This window comes from Balaenoptera borealis (genome assembly GCF_965194805.1).
Source record: "Balaenoptera borealis genome assembly, chromosome: 15".
NCBI classification, from domain to species: Eukaryota; Metazoa; Chordata; class Mammalia; order Artiodactyla; family Balaenopteridae; genus Balaenoptera; species Balaenoptera borealis.
This window is the reverse complement of record NC_138871.1, coordinates 35,129,161-35,148,753: the sequence shown is the minus strand read 5'-3', so window position 1 is coordinate 35,148,753 and position 19,593 is coordinate 35,129,161. Positions and strand designations below refer to the sequence as shown.

The 19,593-nt window shown below is 37.9% G+C and overlaps 1 protein-coding gene across 6 annotated transcripts in view; it reads left to right on the top strand.

The window, feature by feature from the left end:
• Nucleotides 1-19,593, top strand: part of LOC309612586 (uncharacterized protein) — a 59,152-nt gene that overhangs the window by 15,856 nt on the left and 23,703 nt on the right. Inside the window, exons 1-2 of one of the 6 annotated variants that reach the window (XR_014235295.1) lie at nt 6,547-15,762; nt 18,858-18,910. Coding sequence is in view for 1 of the 6 variants with exons in the window: in XM_082358467.1 (XP_082214593.1) it covers nt 18,858-18,910 (53 nt within the window). In the remaining 5 variants the exon portion in view is untranslated. Of the gene's footprint in view, nt 1-6,546; nt 18,911-19,593 lie in introns of those variants that run through there. The other 5 variants (XM_082358467.1, XR_014235296.1, XR_014235297.1 and 2 more) reach the window with 5 other exon arrangements.

Below are 19,593 nucleotides of genomic sequence, written 5' to 3'. Positions count from 1 at the left end.
CCCTTTTTTCTAAAAACTAACAAAAAAACCTTTTAAAGGCAAACAACCTACAAGGTGCCAGATACTTAAATAGATTTCAAACAGGTCTAATATATTGGCCACGTAGTTTTGAAATGAAATATAGAAAAGCTGAGATTCTTTCCGTTTGAAAATAATGGATTCTTTCTTTTGGCAATGGAGTCGCAGGGCAACATATCCATTTTTGAGCCTATATATGATTGTGAAATAAACATCAATTCTTCTTTTTTTTAACATCTTTATTGGATTATAATTGCTTTACAATGGTGTGTTAGTTTCTGCTTTAATACAAAGTGAATCAGCTATACATATACATACATCCCCATATCTCCTCCTTCTTGTGTCTCTCACCCACCCTCCCTATCCCACCCCTCTAGGTGGACACAAAGCACCGAGCTGATCTCCGTGAGCTATGCGGCTGCTTCCCACTAGCTATCTATTTTACATTTGGTAGTGTATATATGTCCATGCCACTCTCTCCCTTCGCCCCAGCTTCCCCTTCCCCTTCTCCGTGTCCTCAACTCCATTCTCTACATGTGCGTCTTTATTGCTGTCCTGCCCCTAGGTTCTTCAGAACCATTGTTTTTTTCTTTTTTTTAGATTCCATATATATGTGTTAGCATACGGTATTTTTATCTCTTGCTAATTTACTTCACTCTGTATAACAGACTCTAGATCCATCCACCTCACTACAAATAACTCAATTTTTTTCTTTTTATGGCTAAGAAATATTCCATTGTATATATGTGCCACATCTTCTTTATCCATTCATCTGTCGATGGACACTTAGGTTGCTTCCATGTCCTGGCTATTGTAAAGAGAGCTGCAGTGAACATTGTGGTACATGACTCTATTTGAATTATGGTTTTCTCAGGGTATATGCCCAGTAGTGGGATTTCTGGGTCGTATGGTAGTTCTATATTTAGTTTTTTACGTAACCTCCATACTGTCCTCCATAGTGGCTATTATCAATTTACATTCCCACCAACAGTGCAAGAGGGTTCCCTTTTCTCCACACCCTCTCCAGCATTTGTTGTTTGCAGATTTTTTGATGATGGCCATTCTGACTGGTGTGTGGTGATACCTCATCGTAGTTTTGATTTGCATTTCTCTAATGATTAGTGATGTTGAGCATTCTTTCATGTGTCTGTTGGCAATCTGTATATCTTCTTTGGAGAAATGTCTCTTTAGGTCTTCTGCCCATTTTTGGATTAGGTTGTTTGTTTTTTTTTTGATATTGACCTGCATGAGCTGCTTGTAAATTCTGGAGATTAATCCTTTGTCAGTTGCTTCATTTGCAAATATTTTCTCCCATTCTGAGGGTTGTCTTTTCGTCTTGTTTATATTTTCCTTTGCTGTGCAAAACCTTTTAAGTTTCATTAGGTCCCATTTGTTTATTTTTGTTTTTATTTCCATTTCTCTAGGAGGCAGGTCAAAAAGGATCTTGCTATGATTTATGTCATAGAGTGTTCTGCCTATGTTTTCTTCTAAGAGTTTTATAGTGTCTGGCCTTACATTTAGGTCTTTAATCCATTTTGAGCTTATTTTTGTGTATAGAGTTAGGGATTGTTCTAATTTCATTCTTTTACATGTAGCTGTCCAGTTTTCCCAGCACCACTTATTGAAGAGGCTGTCTTTTCTCCACTGTATATTCTTGTCTCCTTTATCAAAGATAAGGTGACCATATGTGCGTGGGTTTATCTCTGGGCTTTCTATCCTGTTCCATTGATCTATATTTCTGTTTTTGTGCCAGTACCAAACTGTCTTGATTACTGTAGCTTTGTAGTATAGTCTGAAGTCAGGCAGCCTGATTCCTCCAGCTCCGTTTTTCTTTCTCAAGATTGCTTTGGTTATTCGGGGTCTTTTGTGTTTCCATACAAATTGTGAAATTTTTGTTCTAGTTCTGTGAAAAATACCATTGGTAATTTGATAGGAATTGCATTGAATCTGTAGATTGCTTTGGGTAGTATAGTCATTTTCACAATGTTGATTCTTCCAATCTAAGAACATGGTATATCTCTCCATCTGTTTGTATCATCTTTAATTTCTTTCATTAGTGTCTTATAGTTTTCTGCATACAGGTCTTTTGTCTCCTTAGGTAGGTTTATTCCTAGATATTTTATTCTTTTTGTTGCAATGGTAAATGGGAGTGTTTCCTTAATTTCACTTTCAGATTTTTCATCATTAGTGTATAGGGATGCAAGAGATTTCTGTGCATTAATTTTGTATCCTGCTACTTTACCAAATTCACTGATTAGCACTAGTAGTTTTCTCATAGCATCTTTAGGATTCTCTATGTGTAGTATCAAGTCATCTGCAAACGGTGACAGCTTTACTTCTTCTTTTCCGATTTGGATTCCTTTTATTTCTTTTTCTTCTCTGATTGCTGTAGCTAAAACTTCCAAAACTATGTTGAATAATAGTGGTCAGAGTGGACAACCTTGTCTTCTTCCTGATCTTATAGGAAATGGTTTCAGTTTTTCACCATTGAGAACGATGTTTGCTGTAGTTTGTCATATATGGCCTTTATTATGTTGAGGAAAGTTCCCTCTGTGCCTACTTTCTGGAGGGTTTTTATCGTACATGGGTGCTGAACTTTGTCAAAAGCTTTTTCTGCATCTATTGAGATGATCATATGGTTTTTCTCCTTCAGTTTGTTATGTTTTGTCACATTGATCGATTTGCATATATTGAATAATCCTTGCATACCTGGGATAAACCCCACTTGATCATGGTGTATGATCCTTTTAATGTGCTGTTGGATTCTGTTTGCTAGTATTTTGTTGAGGATTTTTGCGTCTATGTTCATCAGCGATATTGGCCTGTAGTTTTCTTTCTTTGTGACATCTTTGTCTGGTTTTGGTATCACGGTGATGGCCTCATAGAATGAGTTTGGGAGTGTTCCTCCCTTTGCTACATTTTGGAAGAGTTTGAGAAGGATAGGTGTTAGCTCTTCTTTAAATGTTTGATAGAATTTGCCTGTGAAGCCATCTGGTCCTGGGCTTTTGTTTGTTGGAAGATTTTTAATCACAGTCTCAATTTCAGTGCTTGTGATTGGTCTGTTCATATTGTCTATTTCTTCCTGGTTCAGTCTCGGAAGGTTGTGCTTTTCTAAGAATTTGTCCATTTCTTCCAGGTTGTCCATTTTATTGACATATAGCTGCTTGTAATAATCTCTCATGATCCTTTGTATTTCTGAAGTGTCAGTTGTTACTTCTCCTTTTTCATTTCTAATTCTATTGATTTGAGTCTTCTCCCTTTTTTTCTTAATGAGTCTGCCTAATGGTTTATCAATTTTGTTTATCTTCTCAAAGAACCAGCTTTTAGTTTTTTTGATCTTTGCTATCATTTCCTTCATTTCTTTTTCATTTATTTCTGATCTGATCTTTATGATTTCTTTCCTTCTGCTAACTTTGGGTTTTTTTTGTTCTTTCTCTAATTGCTTTAGGTGTAAGGTTAGGTTGTTTATTTGGATGTTTCTTGTTTCTTGAGGTAAGATTGTATTGCTATAAACTTCCCTCTTAGAACTGCTTTTGCTGCATCCCATAGGTTTTTGGTTGTTTTCATTGTCATTTATTTCTAGATATTTTTTGATTTCCTCTTTGATTTCTTCAGTGATCTCTTGGTTATTTAGTAGTGTATTGTTTAACCTCAATGTTTGTATTTTTTACAGATTTTTTTTCCTGTAATTGATGTCTAGTCTCATAGCATTGTGGTTGAAAAAGATACTTGATACTATTTCAATTTTCTTAAATTTACCAAGGCTTGATTTGTGACCCAAGATATGATCTATCCTGGAGAATGTTCCATGAGCACTTGAGAAGAAAGTGTATTCTGTTGTTTTTGGGTGGAATGTCCTATAAATATCAGTTAAGTCCATCTTGTTTAATGTACCATTTAAAACTTGTGTTTCCTTATTTATTTTCATTTTGCGTGATATGTCCATTGGTGAAAGTGGGGTGTTAAAGTCCCCTACTATGATTGTGATACTGTCGATTTCCCCTTTTATGGCCGTTAGCATTTGCCTTATGTATTGAGGTGTTCCTATTTTGGGTGCATAAATATTTACAATTGTTATATCTTCCTCTTGGATTGATCCCTTGATCATTATGTAGTGTCTTTCTTTGTCTCTTGTAATAGTCTTTATTTTAAAGTTATTTTGTCTGATATGAGAATTGCTACTCCACGTTTCTTTTGATTTCCATTTGCATGGAATATCTTTTTCCATCCCCTCACTTTCAGTCTGTATGTGTCCCTAGGTCTGAAGTGGGTCTCTTGTAGACAGCATATATGTGGGCTTTGTTTTTGTATCCATTCAGCCAGTCTATGTCTTTTGATTGGAGCATTTAATCCATTTATGTTTAAGGTAGTTATCGATTTGTATGTTACCATTTCTTTCTATTACCATTTTCTTAATTGTTTTGGGTTTGTTGTTGTAGGTCTTTTCCTTTTCTTGTGTTTCCCACTTAGAGAAGTTCCTTTCGCATTGGTTGTAAAGCTGGTTTGGTGGTGCTGAATTCTCTTAGCTTTTGCTTGTCTGTCAAGGTTTTAATTTCTCTGTCAAATCTGAATGAGATCCTTGCTGGGTAGAGTAATCTTGGTTGTAGGTTTTTCCCTTTCACCACTTTAAATATCTCCTGCCACTCCCTTCTGGCTTGCAGAGTTTCTGCTGAAAGATCAGCTATTAACCTTACAGGGGTTCCCTTGTATGTTATTTGTTGCTTTTCCCTTGCTGCTTTTAATATTTGTTCTTTGTATTTAATTTTTGATAGTTTGATTAATATGTTTCTTGGCGTTTTTCTCCTTGGATTTATCCTGTATGGGACTCTGTTTCCTGGACTTGACTGACTATTTCCTTTCCCATATTAGGGAAGTTTTCAACTATAATCTCTTCAAATATTTTCTCAGTCTCTTTCTTTTTCTCTTCTTCTTCTGGGACCCCTATAATTCAAATATTGGTGTGTTTAATGTTGTCCCAGAGGTCTCTGAGACTGTCCTCAATTCTTTTCATTCTTTTTTCTTTATTCTGCTCTGCAGTAGTTATTTCCACTATTTTATCTTCCAGGTCACTTATCTGTTATTCTGCCTCAGTTATTCTGCTATTGATTCCTTGTAGAGAATTTTAAATTTCATTTATTGCGTTGTTGATCATGCTTTGTTTGCTCTTTAGTTCTTCTAGGTCCTTGTTAAATGTTTCTTTTATTTTCTCCATTCTACTTCCAAGATTTGTGATCATCTTTACTATCATTACTCTGATTTTTTTTTGAGGTAGACTGCCTATTTCCTCTTCATTTGTTTGGTCTGGTTGGTTTTTACCTTGCTCCTTCATCTGCTGTGTGTTGCTCTGTCATCTCATTTTGCTTAACTTACTGTGTTTGGGGTCTCCTTTTCGCAGGCTGCAGGTTTGTAGTTCCCGTTGTTTTGGTGTCTGCCCCCAGTGGCTAAGGTTGGTTCAGTGCGTTGTGTAGGCTTCCTGGTGGAGGGGAATGGTGCCTGTGTTCTGGTGGATGAGGCTGGATCTTGTCTTTCTGGTGGGCATGACTGCATCTGGTGCTGTGTTTTGGGGTGTCTGTGATGTTATTATGATTTTAGGCAGCCTCTCTGCTAATGGGTGGGGTTGTGTTCCTGTCTTGCTAATTGTTTGGCATATGGTGTCCAGCACTGTAACTTGCTGGTCGTTGAGTGGAGTTGGGTCTTAGCATTGAGATGGAGATCTCTGGGAGACCTTTTGCCATTTGATATTACGTGGAGCTGGGAGGTCTCTGGTGGACCAGTGTCCTGAACTTGGCTCTCCCACCTCAGAGGCACAGTCCTGACACCTGGCTGGAACACCAAGACTCTGTCAGCCACACGGCTCAGAAGAAACGGGAGAAAAAAGAAAGAAAGAAAAAAATAAAATTAAGTTATTAAAAAAGTAAAAAAAATATTAAAAATAAAGAAAATTAGAAAGTAATTAAAAAAGAAAGAAAGAAGAGAGCAACCAAATCAGAAAGCAAATCCACCAATGATAACAAGCACTAAAAAGTATACTAAAAAAAAAAAACAAAAGACGGACAGACAGAACCCTAGGACAAATGGTAAAAGCAAAGCTATACAGACAAAATCGCACAAATCCACTGCCTCAATTTTGAGATGATTCATTGTCTATTCAGTATTCCACAGATGCAGATGCAGATCAAGTTGACTGTGGAGATTTAATCCACTGCTCCTGAGGCTGCTGGAAGAAGTTTCCCTTTCTCTTCTTTGTTTGCACAGCTCCTGGGGTTCAGATTTGGATTGGCCCCGCCTCTGTGTGTAGGTCGTCTGAGGGCGTCTGTTTCTGCCCAGACAGGACAGGGTTAAAGGAGCGGCTGATTAGGGGCCGCTGGCTCATCAGGCCGGGGGGTAGGGAAGGGTACAGAGTGTGGAGCGAGCCTGGGCGGCAGAGGCCGGCATGACGTTGCTACAGCCTGAGGCGCGCCATGTGTTCTCCTGGGGAAGTTGTCCCTGGATCACGGGACCCTGGCAGTGGCGGGCTGTACAGGCTCCCAGGAGGGCGGTGTGGATATTGACTTGTGCTTGCACACAAGCTTCTTGGTGGCTGAAGCAGCAGCCTTAGCATCTCATGCCTGTGTCTGGTGTCTGCGCTGATAGCCGCGGCCCACGCCCATCTCTGGAGCTCATTTAGGCGGTGATCTGAATCCCCTCTCCTCGCGCACCCCGAAACAACGGTCTCTTGCCTCTCCGGCAGGTCCAGACTTTTTCCCGGACTCCGTCCTGGCTAGCTGTGGTGCACTAGCCCCCTTCAGGCTGTGTTCACACCGCCAACCCCAGTCCTCTCCCTGGGATCTGACCGAAGCCCGAGCCTCAGCTCCCAGCCCCTGCCCGCCCCGGCGGGTGAGCAGACAAGCCTCTTGGGCTGATGAGTGCTGCTCGGCACTGATCCTCTGTGCAGGAATCTCTCCGCTTTGCCCCCTGCACCCCTATTGCTGCGCTCTCCTCCGTGGGTCCAAAGCTTCCCCCCGCCCCCCCCACCCCCCCACCCCCGTCTCCTCTAGTGAAGGGGCTCCCTAGTGTGTGGAAACTTTTCCTCCTTCACAGCTCCCTCCCAGAGGTGCAGGTCCTGTCCCTATTCTTTTGTCTCTGTTTTTTCTTTTTTCTTTTGCCCTACCCAGGTACGTGGGGAGTTTCTTGCCTTTTGGGAAGTCTGAGGTCTTCTGCCAGCGTTCAGTAGGTGTTCTGTAGGAGTTGTTCCACAGCTAGATGTATTTCTGATGTATTTGTGGGGAGGAAGCTGATCTCCACGTTCTACTCCTCCACCATCTTGAAGGCCTCCCCCAACATCAATTCTTATGTAGAGTTTTGAGGGAGGTTCTACTGACTCACCAGTTACACTAAAGTAATATCCTTCAAAGTCACTGAAGTAGGACAAAAGCAAACAAAATGAATGGGAAAGAAATGAATGACTTCTTGAATTGGATTGGATACATTACTAAATTTAAGTGTACACAGTTATATAGTCTGGCACATAATCTGAAATTGTGGTATAAAGGCTAATTTTTGCCAACTTGAGTTTGTGCCACCCTTAATCCATTGACCTAAAATGCACTTTTAGTAGGCTATTGATTTATGAAACTTTGGCATGGGTAGGAAAACCATTTTAAAAATCAGAATTGAAGCAGAAAATTTATAAAGCATATTTCAAAACAAATTTTACTACATTATAAAGATTTTCTGGATGAATATTCAGCTAATCAATAACTCTTGTACTCTGATAGGATGTGAAAATCTGTTACATCTTAATAATTAAAAAACAAATTTTGCCACTAGTGCAAGGTTGTTACATTTTTGCAATGTTTACACACACAACTTTGAGCTCAACTTTGAGCTTTGCTCCCCTAGCTCCTCCCCCCACCCATATGAACTCAGGAAAATATACCTCTTTATTAACTAACTGCTAACTACTAAACTTCCCTCTACACTAATATTATAGGTGATTTTCTCCATTCTGCTATGAACTCAAAATTTTCTTTTAAATAACCAGAGTCATTATTCAAATAATTTTTTTTTCAGGATTGGTGGGACTCTCTTTATGTTTAAATAGCATCAAACTCATTTTCAAATGAGTGAGAGCATCTTGTATAAGAAAATTGGTATCACTTCAGATTACCAAAAAGAGAACCATATTCAAGTTTGAAGGTTTAATTTGAAGGAAATTTAACCTTTGCATTGGCCAATGGAATAAACACATAAAGGGCTTGTATGTTTAGTTGCCAATTCTGAACACCAGAGACTATTTCCAGTATTTTGTATGTCCTTAATTGTTTTTATAAACACCAGTGGGAGAGAAATCTGAAATTTAAAATACTTCAAAGGGACACCCATTCATTTATTTATTTTAAAACAGTATATGCTAGCCTTAAATGGCCATTAAGTTGTGTTGTTCTCTGTTTTTGTGAAGGTTTACCAGGCATAGTATAAGGATCAAATACAAGATGAACTACAATCAGAAACACAGTATTCATTCATTTAACTCTGGTACAATAGAGCAAATTCAGGGTGACTCGAGGGACACAATGTCTTGTAAAACATATGTACTTAATATAAGGGTCATAAAACTTATTAAATTAAAACCTAGGTTAAAAATAGGAAGAAAATTTATGCTGCTGTCTAAAATAGCAATAATTTCCCTTTGGCCTTTCCCTTTCCAAGTAATATGGATTCTTGTCAGGAGGAAAAAAAAAAAGCCAACTTATGAATTCTTCATTTTGTAAGGCCAAATGCAAATCTCTTTTAACTGCACCATGCATGTTAATGGGCAAGTGATATGGCAGAAAATAGAGGAGCAAGAAGGTAAGCTGTTAAACCTTGAAAAGTGTACCTGTGTCTAGGTTTCAAGGAGGCTTTGTTCCTGAGCCTGAAAAACAAGCCCCGTTAGTGTTGGCTGGTGTCTAGGGAAAAGAGCTTAAGGGATATGAAGACAATAGAAACAATGTCTTTTAAATAGTTGATCTGGCTATGGGGCAGCAGTGCCGTGAAAAGGGGGGCAAAGGACATAGAATTGCTGTTCATTCAGGGCACAGCAAAGTGTCTCTGGACAAAACCTATTTTTTGTTCAAGCAAAGTTTGGGGTGTACAAAATCCATGGAAACCAGAGAATTTGAAGTCAAGATTTTTTAAAATTGAAGTGTAGTTCATTTACAATATCATGTTAGTTTCAGGTATACAGCAGTGATTCAGTTATATATATATATATTTATATACATAAATTCTTTTTCAGATTCTTTTCAGATTCTTTTCCCTTATAGATTATTACAAAATACTGAATATAGTTCCCTGTGCTATACAGTAGGTCCTTGCTGGTTATCTGTTTTATATGTAGGAGTGTGTATAAATTAATCTGAACCTCCTAATTTATCCCTCCCCTCTCCCTTTCCCCTTTAGTCACCATAAGTTTGTTTTCTATGTCTGTGAGTCTCTTTCTGTTCTGGGAGTAAGTTCATTTGTATCTTTTTTTTACATTTTTTTGATTCCACGTATAAGCGATATATGATATTGGTCTTTCTCTGACTTACACTTAGTATCTTAGTATGATAATCTCTAGGTCCATGCATATTGCTGCAGATGGCATCATTTCATTCTTTTTTATGGCTGAGTAATATTCCATTGTATATACGTACCACATCTTCTTTAACCATTCATCTGTCAATGGACATTTATGTTGCTTGCATGTTGAAGTCAAGATTGACCTCCATTTGTGTCCCACTCTGCTGCCTGTGGGCCACGCTGGGGTAGAAAATGATACATTATCCTGACAAACAACTTCAAGGGTTTGGGACTGAGGGTGGTCTCAACTTTTTAAGCACTTGTACCCCTTTTTAATCCACCCAGTGAAACTATGTTTGAGTTTATCTTCAGCATGACAGCCATTTTCCTAGCTGGTGCTCCTTAGTATAGATAGCACTTTAAGAATTTGAAACCAAAATAGATATCAGTTTCCTTCTACTGTACTCACACAGGGATCTGCTGAGAATTTTATCTTCATACGAAAGTCTTAAGGCTGTTGAGAAGGAGCTATGCTTGGTCATTTACCTGTTCACTCTTAACTCATTCCTACCCTTTCCTTGCTCTTTTGTATTTTTAGGGGGCTTAGCCCTGCAAAGCACATTGCCATCTGGCTTCCACAAAGGGAGACTCTGAGCAAGGAGGAGAGGAGACTGGGAAATCCCAATCCCTCAACCTTCAACCTGCTTTGGAGGTGGTTCTGGCAATGGCAGCATCTCCTCTGAGGTCCCAGAGCCTGCCCCCTTCCCTTTGTCCTGTAGGTCTAGGGGTGGCAGTGGCTTCCTGCTATTGCCAAACTCTTGGTGGTCTCCAGTTGGCCTTTCAGTTCTTCCAATGCTTTTGTAACTAGGTCCCTAGTTTATATCCCTCTGTTGAAGTACCTGGTGGTGATTCTATTTTCCTGACTCAACCGCAGCCAATGGCTTTTTCATTTGTAGTTATTGGTTCAAAAGATAAGAAATTCTCTTTGAAGTCTTCAGGCTCTTTTTTGGCCAGTGGGTAGGCTGCTGGGTCACAGTAGTCATTTGGACAACTGACACTCTCTTTGGTAGAAGTGGAGTAAACACGTTCAAAGGCAAAGTGAGGAAGTAAGAACCATGTAAGGGCCTTATGGGTAGTATATTTTAGGGGTATAAGAGAAGGCACATTGAAGAGGCCATGTGGACATGCTGTTGACCTTGGCTAACTCCCCTTAGCAGGATAGCACTGAAAATGGAGGCTTCCTATGGCCCTTTAAAAAAACTCTCCTAAAACCCCATAATACATTTTTCTTTTGTCCTTGAAGTCTTTTTTTTTTTTTTTAATTTTGCAAGTAACTATAGCGCTAGTGTAAAAATAGCCTTGTTTGAACTAAGATGAACAATACATACATGTACACTCAGAGGTCCAACTAACTCCCTTCAATCAGTAGAGGAACCCTCAAAATCATACACCAGTTTCTCTCTCTTTTTCCCCTCTTTCTCTATGTGATCACATTCCCTAACAAAATTAAAAGTTGGTTTCCATGATACAACTTCATAGGCTGCTGTCTGGAATGAGTTTGCCCAAAAGAGTTCTAAATATTGCGGGGATAAAAATACCCAAACCCCAAACAAAACAGCTTTGCCATTCAAAATACCATCTTGCGGTCTGACATTTGCAGAGACCTTGGGAATATAGCATGTGGGGACTTTGATCCTGTTTCTCCAGTAGCAGCTGGGCCTGGTCCAAGCAGCCCTGCTGCTAACATTGTCATTGGGTGAGATGAGTGGAGCTGGAGGGGACATTATTTTTGCTTTTAGCCTCAGAGGCTTTGGGCATCCATTCACCATTCAAGAAATTCATACTGGCTTCAGCTATATTTTCATCAGGCTCTTAGTAAGGCTTGGGAAAGCTTGAAAACAGAATGCTCATTTTTTTGGAAGTCTTTCTTTGAACCCACTAGTTTTATGAAATTTAAGCACATTATTCATTGTGTAATTATAGATGAAATATTAGAGAAGTGGACTAATTATACACAGTGCACTCAAGCCCAATTAAACTAGCCTCTGTGGTGAATGAAAGGGTATTCTCTTTCACTAATAAGAAATACTTTCTGAACAACAGAGAATAAAGTCGTTAAATTGGATATGCTTTAGAGATTATGAATATCCTATTAGCATATAAAATGAAGATTAACCTTATTTAATCACTGCACACCAGATCATCAAAAGTCATATTGAACTCTGGTAATGTTGCTGTATCCATTCTGCAAAATAATAATAAAAAACCCACTATTAATAAAAATAGCTCACTAGATGCTATTCTCATGTGCTAAATTAAACTGTTGGAGAAACTCAAGTATTCCCGTAACTGCTTAACAAAATAGCAAAACTACTTTTACCTATTCGTTGTGATATGATGGCTGATTCAGATTTATGTCATCCTAGTGGCTGGGAAAAGTGTGTCTCCCTGGCTGGGCAAATTAGCCTATTGCAAAATAAGTAAAATATACAATTCATTCCAGCTAGCACCACAAGTGACCTTTTGAAAATGTAAATTAAGTGATTGCACACACCAGGGGTGTGTTGAAAATGAAAATGTACGTGCTTGAGACATAGTGCCACCACTGCTTCGGGTATTAATTGGCAGGCTCTGAATCCAGGGATATCTGTGTTTTAATCGGAGTCACAGGAAATTCCACTTGAAGATACTTGTGAGCCTTGTTTTTGTGATAAATAATCAGGGCTGGGCAGAGCGACCTCTGGAGTTTAGAAAGAACAAGGGGTTATTCAAATTCAAGTTATAATATTAAAAATATTGGTTATGAGAAGCAACAAGAAATCAGCAAAGGTGAAGGCAGCAAATTTATGTATCACTTTCATGGATTGTGGTCTTTCACAGCTGAAGGACAGAAATCAGTGAAGAGGGGTAGGTGGCTAATGAACATATCTTTGTTGGGATTGAGGGAAGGAGCTGAAGTCAATATTTCTTCCTCTTTCTTCCCTCCTCCCTCCCTCCCTTCCTTTCTTCTTTCCTTCCAGTTCTTGTTTATATTCCTTTTAAGATTTGATAGCTCTTTTTCTTTCATTGCGAAAATCTTCAGGAAACTGGAATATAAACACATTTATAAACATTGAGAATGATTGTGGCCATTACAACTTCATGTTCCTAATTAAATGCATTTATTTTTAAACCAATCAACATGTACACCTTCTCTTTGGTGGAACCCTTCCTCTTACTTTACTTAGGTGTCTTGCCCAAGAAAACAAGTTCAGTCCAAATGTCTATGAAAACTCAGATGGAAAGAAACTGAAAATAAACTGGAGGTAACAGGTCTGGAGGGGGCAAGGCAGTGCACGCTGTCCCAGACTTATCGAAATAAAATGTGATTTGATTGCATTATGTTTCAGGATGGTAATGCAAAGCAAGCAAGGTGTATGTGCAAGAGAACTACAGTAACTTCTTTTGTATCCTGGGACCAAAGCTTGCCAAGCCAAGGAGGCTTTCTTTCAGTTTAGTGCCACCCACTGTTTGGGTTTCTGTAAAGGTTTCTTTAAGGCCACTGGCACAATAAAAAAATATATATATTTAGAAAATCTTCTGTGGCTTTTTTATGCTATGGAGAGGGCAACATGAAGTGAATACAGTGTTAATAATAACAGCTATTTTTGCCCTTTTGGACAAACCAACAATTAAAGAGTTTCAGCTTTTATTTTTGTTCTCCTTAAACCCAATTAAAAGTTACTTTGCCTTGTAGGGGCCATTTTCACAATTTATTTGAAGTGCTGGGCAACTAAAGAAAATCCTATTCCTTCAGATTTTTGATGAGATTATGGATTTGCCATGACAATATCATTTTAAATAGACTTGTTAATTTTCCCCAGGTCTAGCTTGCATAGAGCAATTTAGCCCGGCCTCCGAATCGTTATATTATGGGTAAATGGTTTGGTTGTGACACCGGATCATTCTGACTTCAGAAAAGCAGTAGACAGTGTCTAGAAGAAAAAAAAAAAGGTCTTTATTGAGACGATCAAAAGGGACATAAAGGCAAAAACTGACTTTCACTGAAACAGGTCTGGGGACCAGGCCTCCAGTGTCATTATTGTAATTCATTGCTTTTTTTCTAGGCCCCATGATAGAATTCTTCCATAACAGACAGAGGACTTTGTGAAATTGTAAATGAGTATGACTTCAAGCACTCTGTGGAAATGTATTCTCCCCCTATAGCCCATACATTATTTCTGCTTAGTTATGGTGGCTCACATTTCCCGTATCAGAGAGAACTTAATTCAACTCACACCGCATCACTTTAAAACAGTGCAGCTCTCTTAATCAACCTTTGTATCAGACACAAATGTGCAGTATGACCTAATTTGAAAATGTCTCAAAGTGCTGACTCAAACTGTTAGTGAATAAAGGCTAGTCATTACCATTATGACACTAATGTGATGCAAAATAAAATTGAGTTGCATCAGCTGAACATTAGTTTGCAAAAATATTAGTGATGGAAGCCATTTTCTGTTCATATTTTATTTATGCTTATATATATGTATATGTGTACATATATTTATTTATTTATTTATTTGAAACAGCCTTGTGACAAAATTTTTAAGTGCGGAAGAAGTTCCTTTTTTTTCTTTTTAACATCTTTATAGGAGTATAATTGCTTCACAATGGTGTGTTAGTTTCTGCTTTATAACAGAGTGAATCAGCTATACATATACATATATCCCCATATCTCCTCCTTCTTGCATGTCCCTCCCAAGTTCCATTTTTCACACTGACAAAGCCACAAGATTAAAAGTAGATCATATGTACATCATGATCTCATGATTCCCCCTCTATAAGATGAAAACATATTGTTGCTGAATTCTTATTAGAATATTTATACACATCTAAGCAATAACATGAAAATTCTCACCTTCCCCTGTACTTTGGTGGCAGTTTCCAAGATTTTTCAACAGCTCTTGTACTACTTACTATTTTATATCACTCACAAATTCTCTGACTTTTGTCTTTTTGAATAAGAAGGATTTGGAATTTCTTTCTTTCCTTACTTGACCAAAAAAAATTTTTTTGACATAGAAATATGTACTCAATATACGTTGGTGATATTACATTTGAACAAAAGAAAGTAGGATATGGGACTAGAGATTTTTTAGCCTCACCCTTACTGATAATACTTTATAGAATGAAGCATAAATTATCTTTTACTTATACAGTTTAGATGGTTTTGAAAAAAAATGCATGTGGTTATTTAATTCTTATACATCCTAGAGCTAGTATTGGTTTCAACCAATAAACTGATAATTAATAATTGAAAATAAATCAGCATGAATCAATCTTTCCTAAATTAGGGAAATTGTCCCAATGGTCAGTCAAAAATTCTGCCCTGGATCCCATTTGGGATCTCCTGAATCCTGAAAATTCTGAACATAAAATTTATACATTAGTGATCAAATACTTCTGATTTTACTTATTTAACAGTGAGAACAAGCCAAGTACATAAATACCCAGGAGACAGATTGTTCTTTAAAAATTTCAAGGACAAGAAGTTTTGGCTATCAATACATTATTTAACGTGCTTCAGGTTGAGAGAGTATGTATCTTCATATCGTATCACTATAAACAATCGGTAGAAAATACAGCTAAATTAAAATGCTGGCAAGCTTCATTCATTCACTTTTTAGAAAAACAAGTAAAACCTTAAAGCAAGATGTGTAGAAATTGGCTGCTATGCGGTGACTTTAGTATTTCAGTCCATTTTATATTCTGTAACATGTGGATTGGACTGTTTTTATGACCTATGTTTTATTTACACATTAAGATCATCCAGATTTTAACGAAAGTAAGTTTGAAAAATCTCAAGTGGACTTTGCCAAAACCAGCACTCAGAAGCATGATGCTTCCACGCACACGCACACAGGCACACTCCCACGTGATCCTCTAAAAAAGAGGATCATGGTTTTTAGCTAAAATCCAATTGTTCTTATTTTTAGGTTACAGGAGGGAAAAAGGTATGTGGGTGTGATGGCTGCAAATGTATTGCCAGCCTCTTAACAGTTCATCTTTCTTAAATGATAGAAGTGTAGCAGCACCCTTCTGAGAAAAATCTTTCCTGTGGATTTTACTTTGTCCATGCCAGGACAAATTGCGTGCTAAGTTGGAATAATTCTGAGATGGAAGACACCTCCATGACTGTCCTTGGAATACTGCGGAGCTGACATTCCTCTTTGGAAGGTGAGGGGAGAATGCCCCCTACCCTCTTAATTGATGATTTACTGTGCTCTCCCCTGGGGCCACAACCGATGATCTGTAAGCTTGTTGAATTTCGAAGCAAATACTAAATATAATCAATATATAAAAATAAAAAAAGAGAGAGGAAAAAATGCAATGAAAATTTATGACCTTAACATTCCTTCAGGGTCAAGCAATTTATCAAATTCTCTCACTTTCTGGTTTCAATTACACAGCCATTGTGGAAGGAACTTATTTTAGCAGGTTCATTTGCCTCAGTGGGGAATACAGGACTTTGGCCTAATGCTTCACCTTTAGTGCAGGCCATTTGAGCCTTAGAACAAATACCAATCATCACTCTTTGGAAAAAAGAATCTGCATCGGCGTGGCCTATCGGAATGGGGTTTCTGTCAAGGTAAACGGTTGTCGGCAATGACTGTGGTAGAGTGGCGATAAATCCCATTTTATTGCTGAAAAATTCCAGCTTCACTCCATGCCTGACAGCTCCCACATTCTCATACCCATTTGGGCAATTTCTACACTCTGTCCATCTGGTTCTCATTACCTCTCAACCTGCCTGCGTCTGATCCAGAAAAAGTGCAGGTCAGAAACAGGGGAAAAGAAACTGAGGTGATGGACAAAACAGAAAGCAGGGGGGTGGCCCTGGGAGGTCGGGATAGAGGTGAGGGAACAACAGGAAAGGGGGGATCCCAGCTTAGGCTCGGACCAGTCGCTGGAAGGGGCTGCTTAGATATATTAGAGAAAGGTAATGACAGAACCTGAGCTGGGAAGCCAGAGGAAACTGTATCTTACACTCAGGCCTTTCAAAGGCACCTGCTTTGGGGTGGATGAGAGTGAAAGAATGTGGTAGGTATGGGTGGATGGGGACAGACTAAGGGACAGTCCAGCCCATCCCATCTATCAAGGCACTGTGTCACAGAGTAGAGGGCCTGGTCTAGAAGAGCGTCAAGTTCAGCAACAAACTACATGGAGCCTGGAGCCCCATGTACACAGCTGGTATGCTTCCAAATATGGGGATAAAACTCTGCTGGAGATTCAGTTTTGGTTCAAGAATATAATTTTTTTAGAAGAAGAAAACTCTAGGGCCACCAACAGCATTCTCTCCCTTCATTTTTCTAAGAAAATTAATATTTAAAAACGAACGTGTCCTAATAGGCACATTTATGGGATGGTTTATTCATGGAAAGACAGGACTAGCAAGTGAGTTGCCTGGGTATTCATAACCCCAGTGACATATATGGTCATTTTTTGGAGTTGCTGTGCATTTATGCCTTTGGAAATTTAGCCTCATTCTCTGAAGCTGAAATCCTTTTGATCATAATTGCTTCTGACCTAAAATTACCTACCGTCACCATAAGATGCCTCTTGGGGACAAAGAAATAAATACAGTACATATCTGCTAATAGATATAAATAATAAGCCCACTTAGACATTATCCTAAATTAGACTAGGATGAAACTGTATAACTATATATGTAAAAATATGAATTTTTCTTCTTATTTTGATGGGGTCATTATAGTTAATACTAAAATAAAATTTGGAAAGTATATCGAAGTACAAGTGATGAAATGAATAAAAATATTTTTATTCAATAAAAATATTAGAATCAGATGAATGGTTAGATAGATGGTGGTTATTTCACCACTTGTTCTGAAGGCAATTTTGCAATTTTGTCTTAAAACCAGGTATGATTGTGTATTCTTAGATATGTTGGAGAGCAGAGTCATTGCTACGATTTGCAGGCAGAATCTCTTATACTAGATATGTTTATACAGACAGTATGTCTTAGCGCTTTCTGGATCCCAGGGGTACAGAGAGCATTCCAGGACCGCAAAATTCACTTTTTCACAGCCAGACCCCTAACTGCTGCCATGCATATCTCGGTTTTATTGGTTGAATTCTAATACCAAGATGATGTTAAATTTTAGTTACTGAGCCAGACCTTGCAGATAAGAAATACTGGCTTCCAATATTTAAGATTTAATTTCAAAATTTTCAAGTCATGCATGTGCAAGAGAATTTCTATAAAATGTAATTACCTGAAATCGTAAGTGAACTCCGCATGAGACATTTGAGTGGAAAAGGAGACCGTTTACAAAAATTTTAAGTTAAACTGACTAGACAATTTGGAGTGAAGTAAATTACAGATGATCAAAAACGGAAGTTTATTATTTGGCAACTTTACAGTGAATACTTTTAGTCAACAAATACAGCTCTGAAACAGACGTTTTCTTGTATGCATATTAAAAGGCATTAACTTTTGGCTACTATTACATATCCATTAAAATGACCATAATATATGACACCTCTAATTTGGAAAGGAATTGCAGGTTCTTAGCCAAAAAAGAATCTCATTTGAAGTTTACTTTTCTGGGCTGTACATATGTCAGAAAGATGGGATCATTGAAACTCCAAAGAATGTTTGTTTCTTTTAATAGCATAGCAGAAAATTAATGGCATGGGGGAGGGTGAAGTGACAATTTAACTTGATGCTTGATAGCTGTTTACTTATCATTTTGTGCCCAGATTTCAGCGTCCTGTAAAAGAAAGGGGGAAATAAAGAAGCCACGGCATTCATATGGCTTTTAGGGAACTTAAGACACATGGAGGGAAGTGCCTAGAAGGCTATTGAAATATTTGCAAAACAAATCATTTACATTTACCTTTTGTGTATGTAAAACCCAGAGTGCCTACAAAGACAGAACCAACTTTAGCGGTAAGAAATATTTCAGCATCAAAATGGTTAATAGTATTATAGCTTCAAAAGAGCCTATTGGCTCACCCTCAAGGATGCCCTGCAGTTGTTGTTAAAGTCATCAGATGAAGCTAGCCTTCTCAGCTAGCCTTTAGATTTGTCTGCTAACAGTAAAAATACTATAATAAATCGGTAACATATGTTGCCAGGCAAGGAAAAGTGATATAAATAAAGAGACTAGGAGACCCAAACCAAGCACAATGTGAAAAGAATTTAACTTTCAATCTATTCGTTGGCTAATTAACATTTGAAAAGCAATTTGAAAGTGTAACTGTTATTTGCTTATATTCTTCCTCATTTTTTTTTTTTTTTCTCTCTTCAGATTGCATTCTTACCCAAATACTCCTTCGTGATTGCCTGTTTTGCGGCTTTGGGGTAAGTCCCAGTTTTCCACAACCTTAAGAAAAAAAAAAAAATGCATAACATAAAAGATGCCAAAAAAGACTTATGTGTCCTGATGCATGGGTTTTGTGAAATATACATGGGTTTGTTGTTTGAGGGGGGCGGCTAATGAAATAAAGAGAAGGGGTTTGTTTCTGCAAGGATCCAAGAGTGTGTGAAAGTGTGCATTGCAAACGAGTCTCCCATCAGGAAAGCCACCTCTGGAATGGAAATGACAAAGCTTGGAACACACACAATCAATTATTTTCACTAGCATTTAAAATATAGAAAACAAAATCTGCTTTGGGAATTGACTGAATATTTTATTTAGCTTTTTTATTGAGACATCCTTTGAAAAATGGCATAATATAAATAGTTTTACAAAGCAACAATATAATCAATCTCTAAACTAGAATATAAATCAAGGATTTCATTAACTGCTGGTAGCCAGTTTGAATTGTAGTCTTGTCCATAATGCCTATCTATCTATGTATGTCCGAGTTATATTAAAAACCTTTAAATGGCTTTGTAATATCAGCTACATCTAGCTATTATAATAATTAATGGTACTGTTTTATAAATCAATACATGTATTCTTGATAAATTCATATCCAGTTAATGGTGTAATTTAAATAAAAAATTAATGTAATAAAGGACATACAGAAACGGGCAGGAAA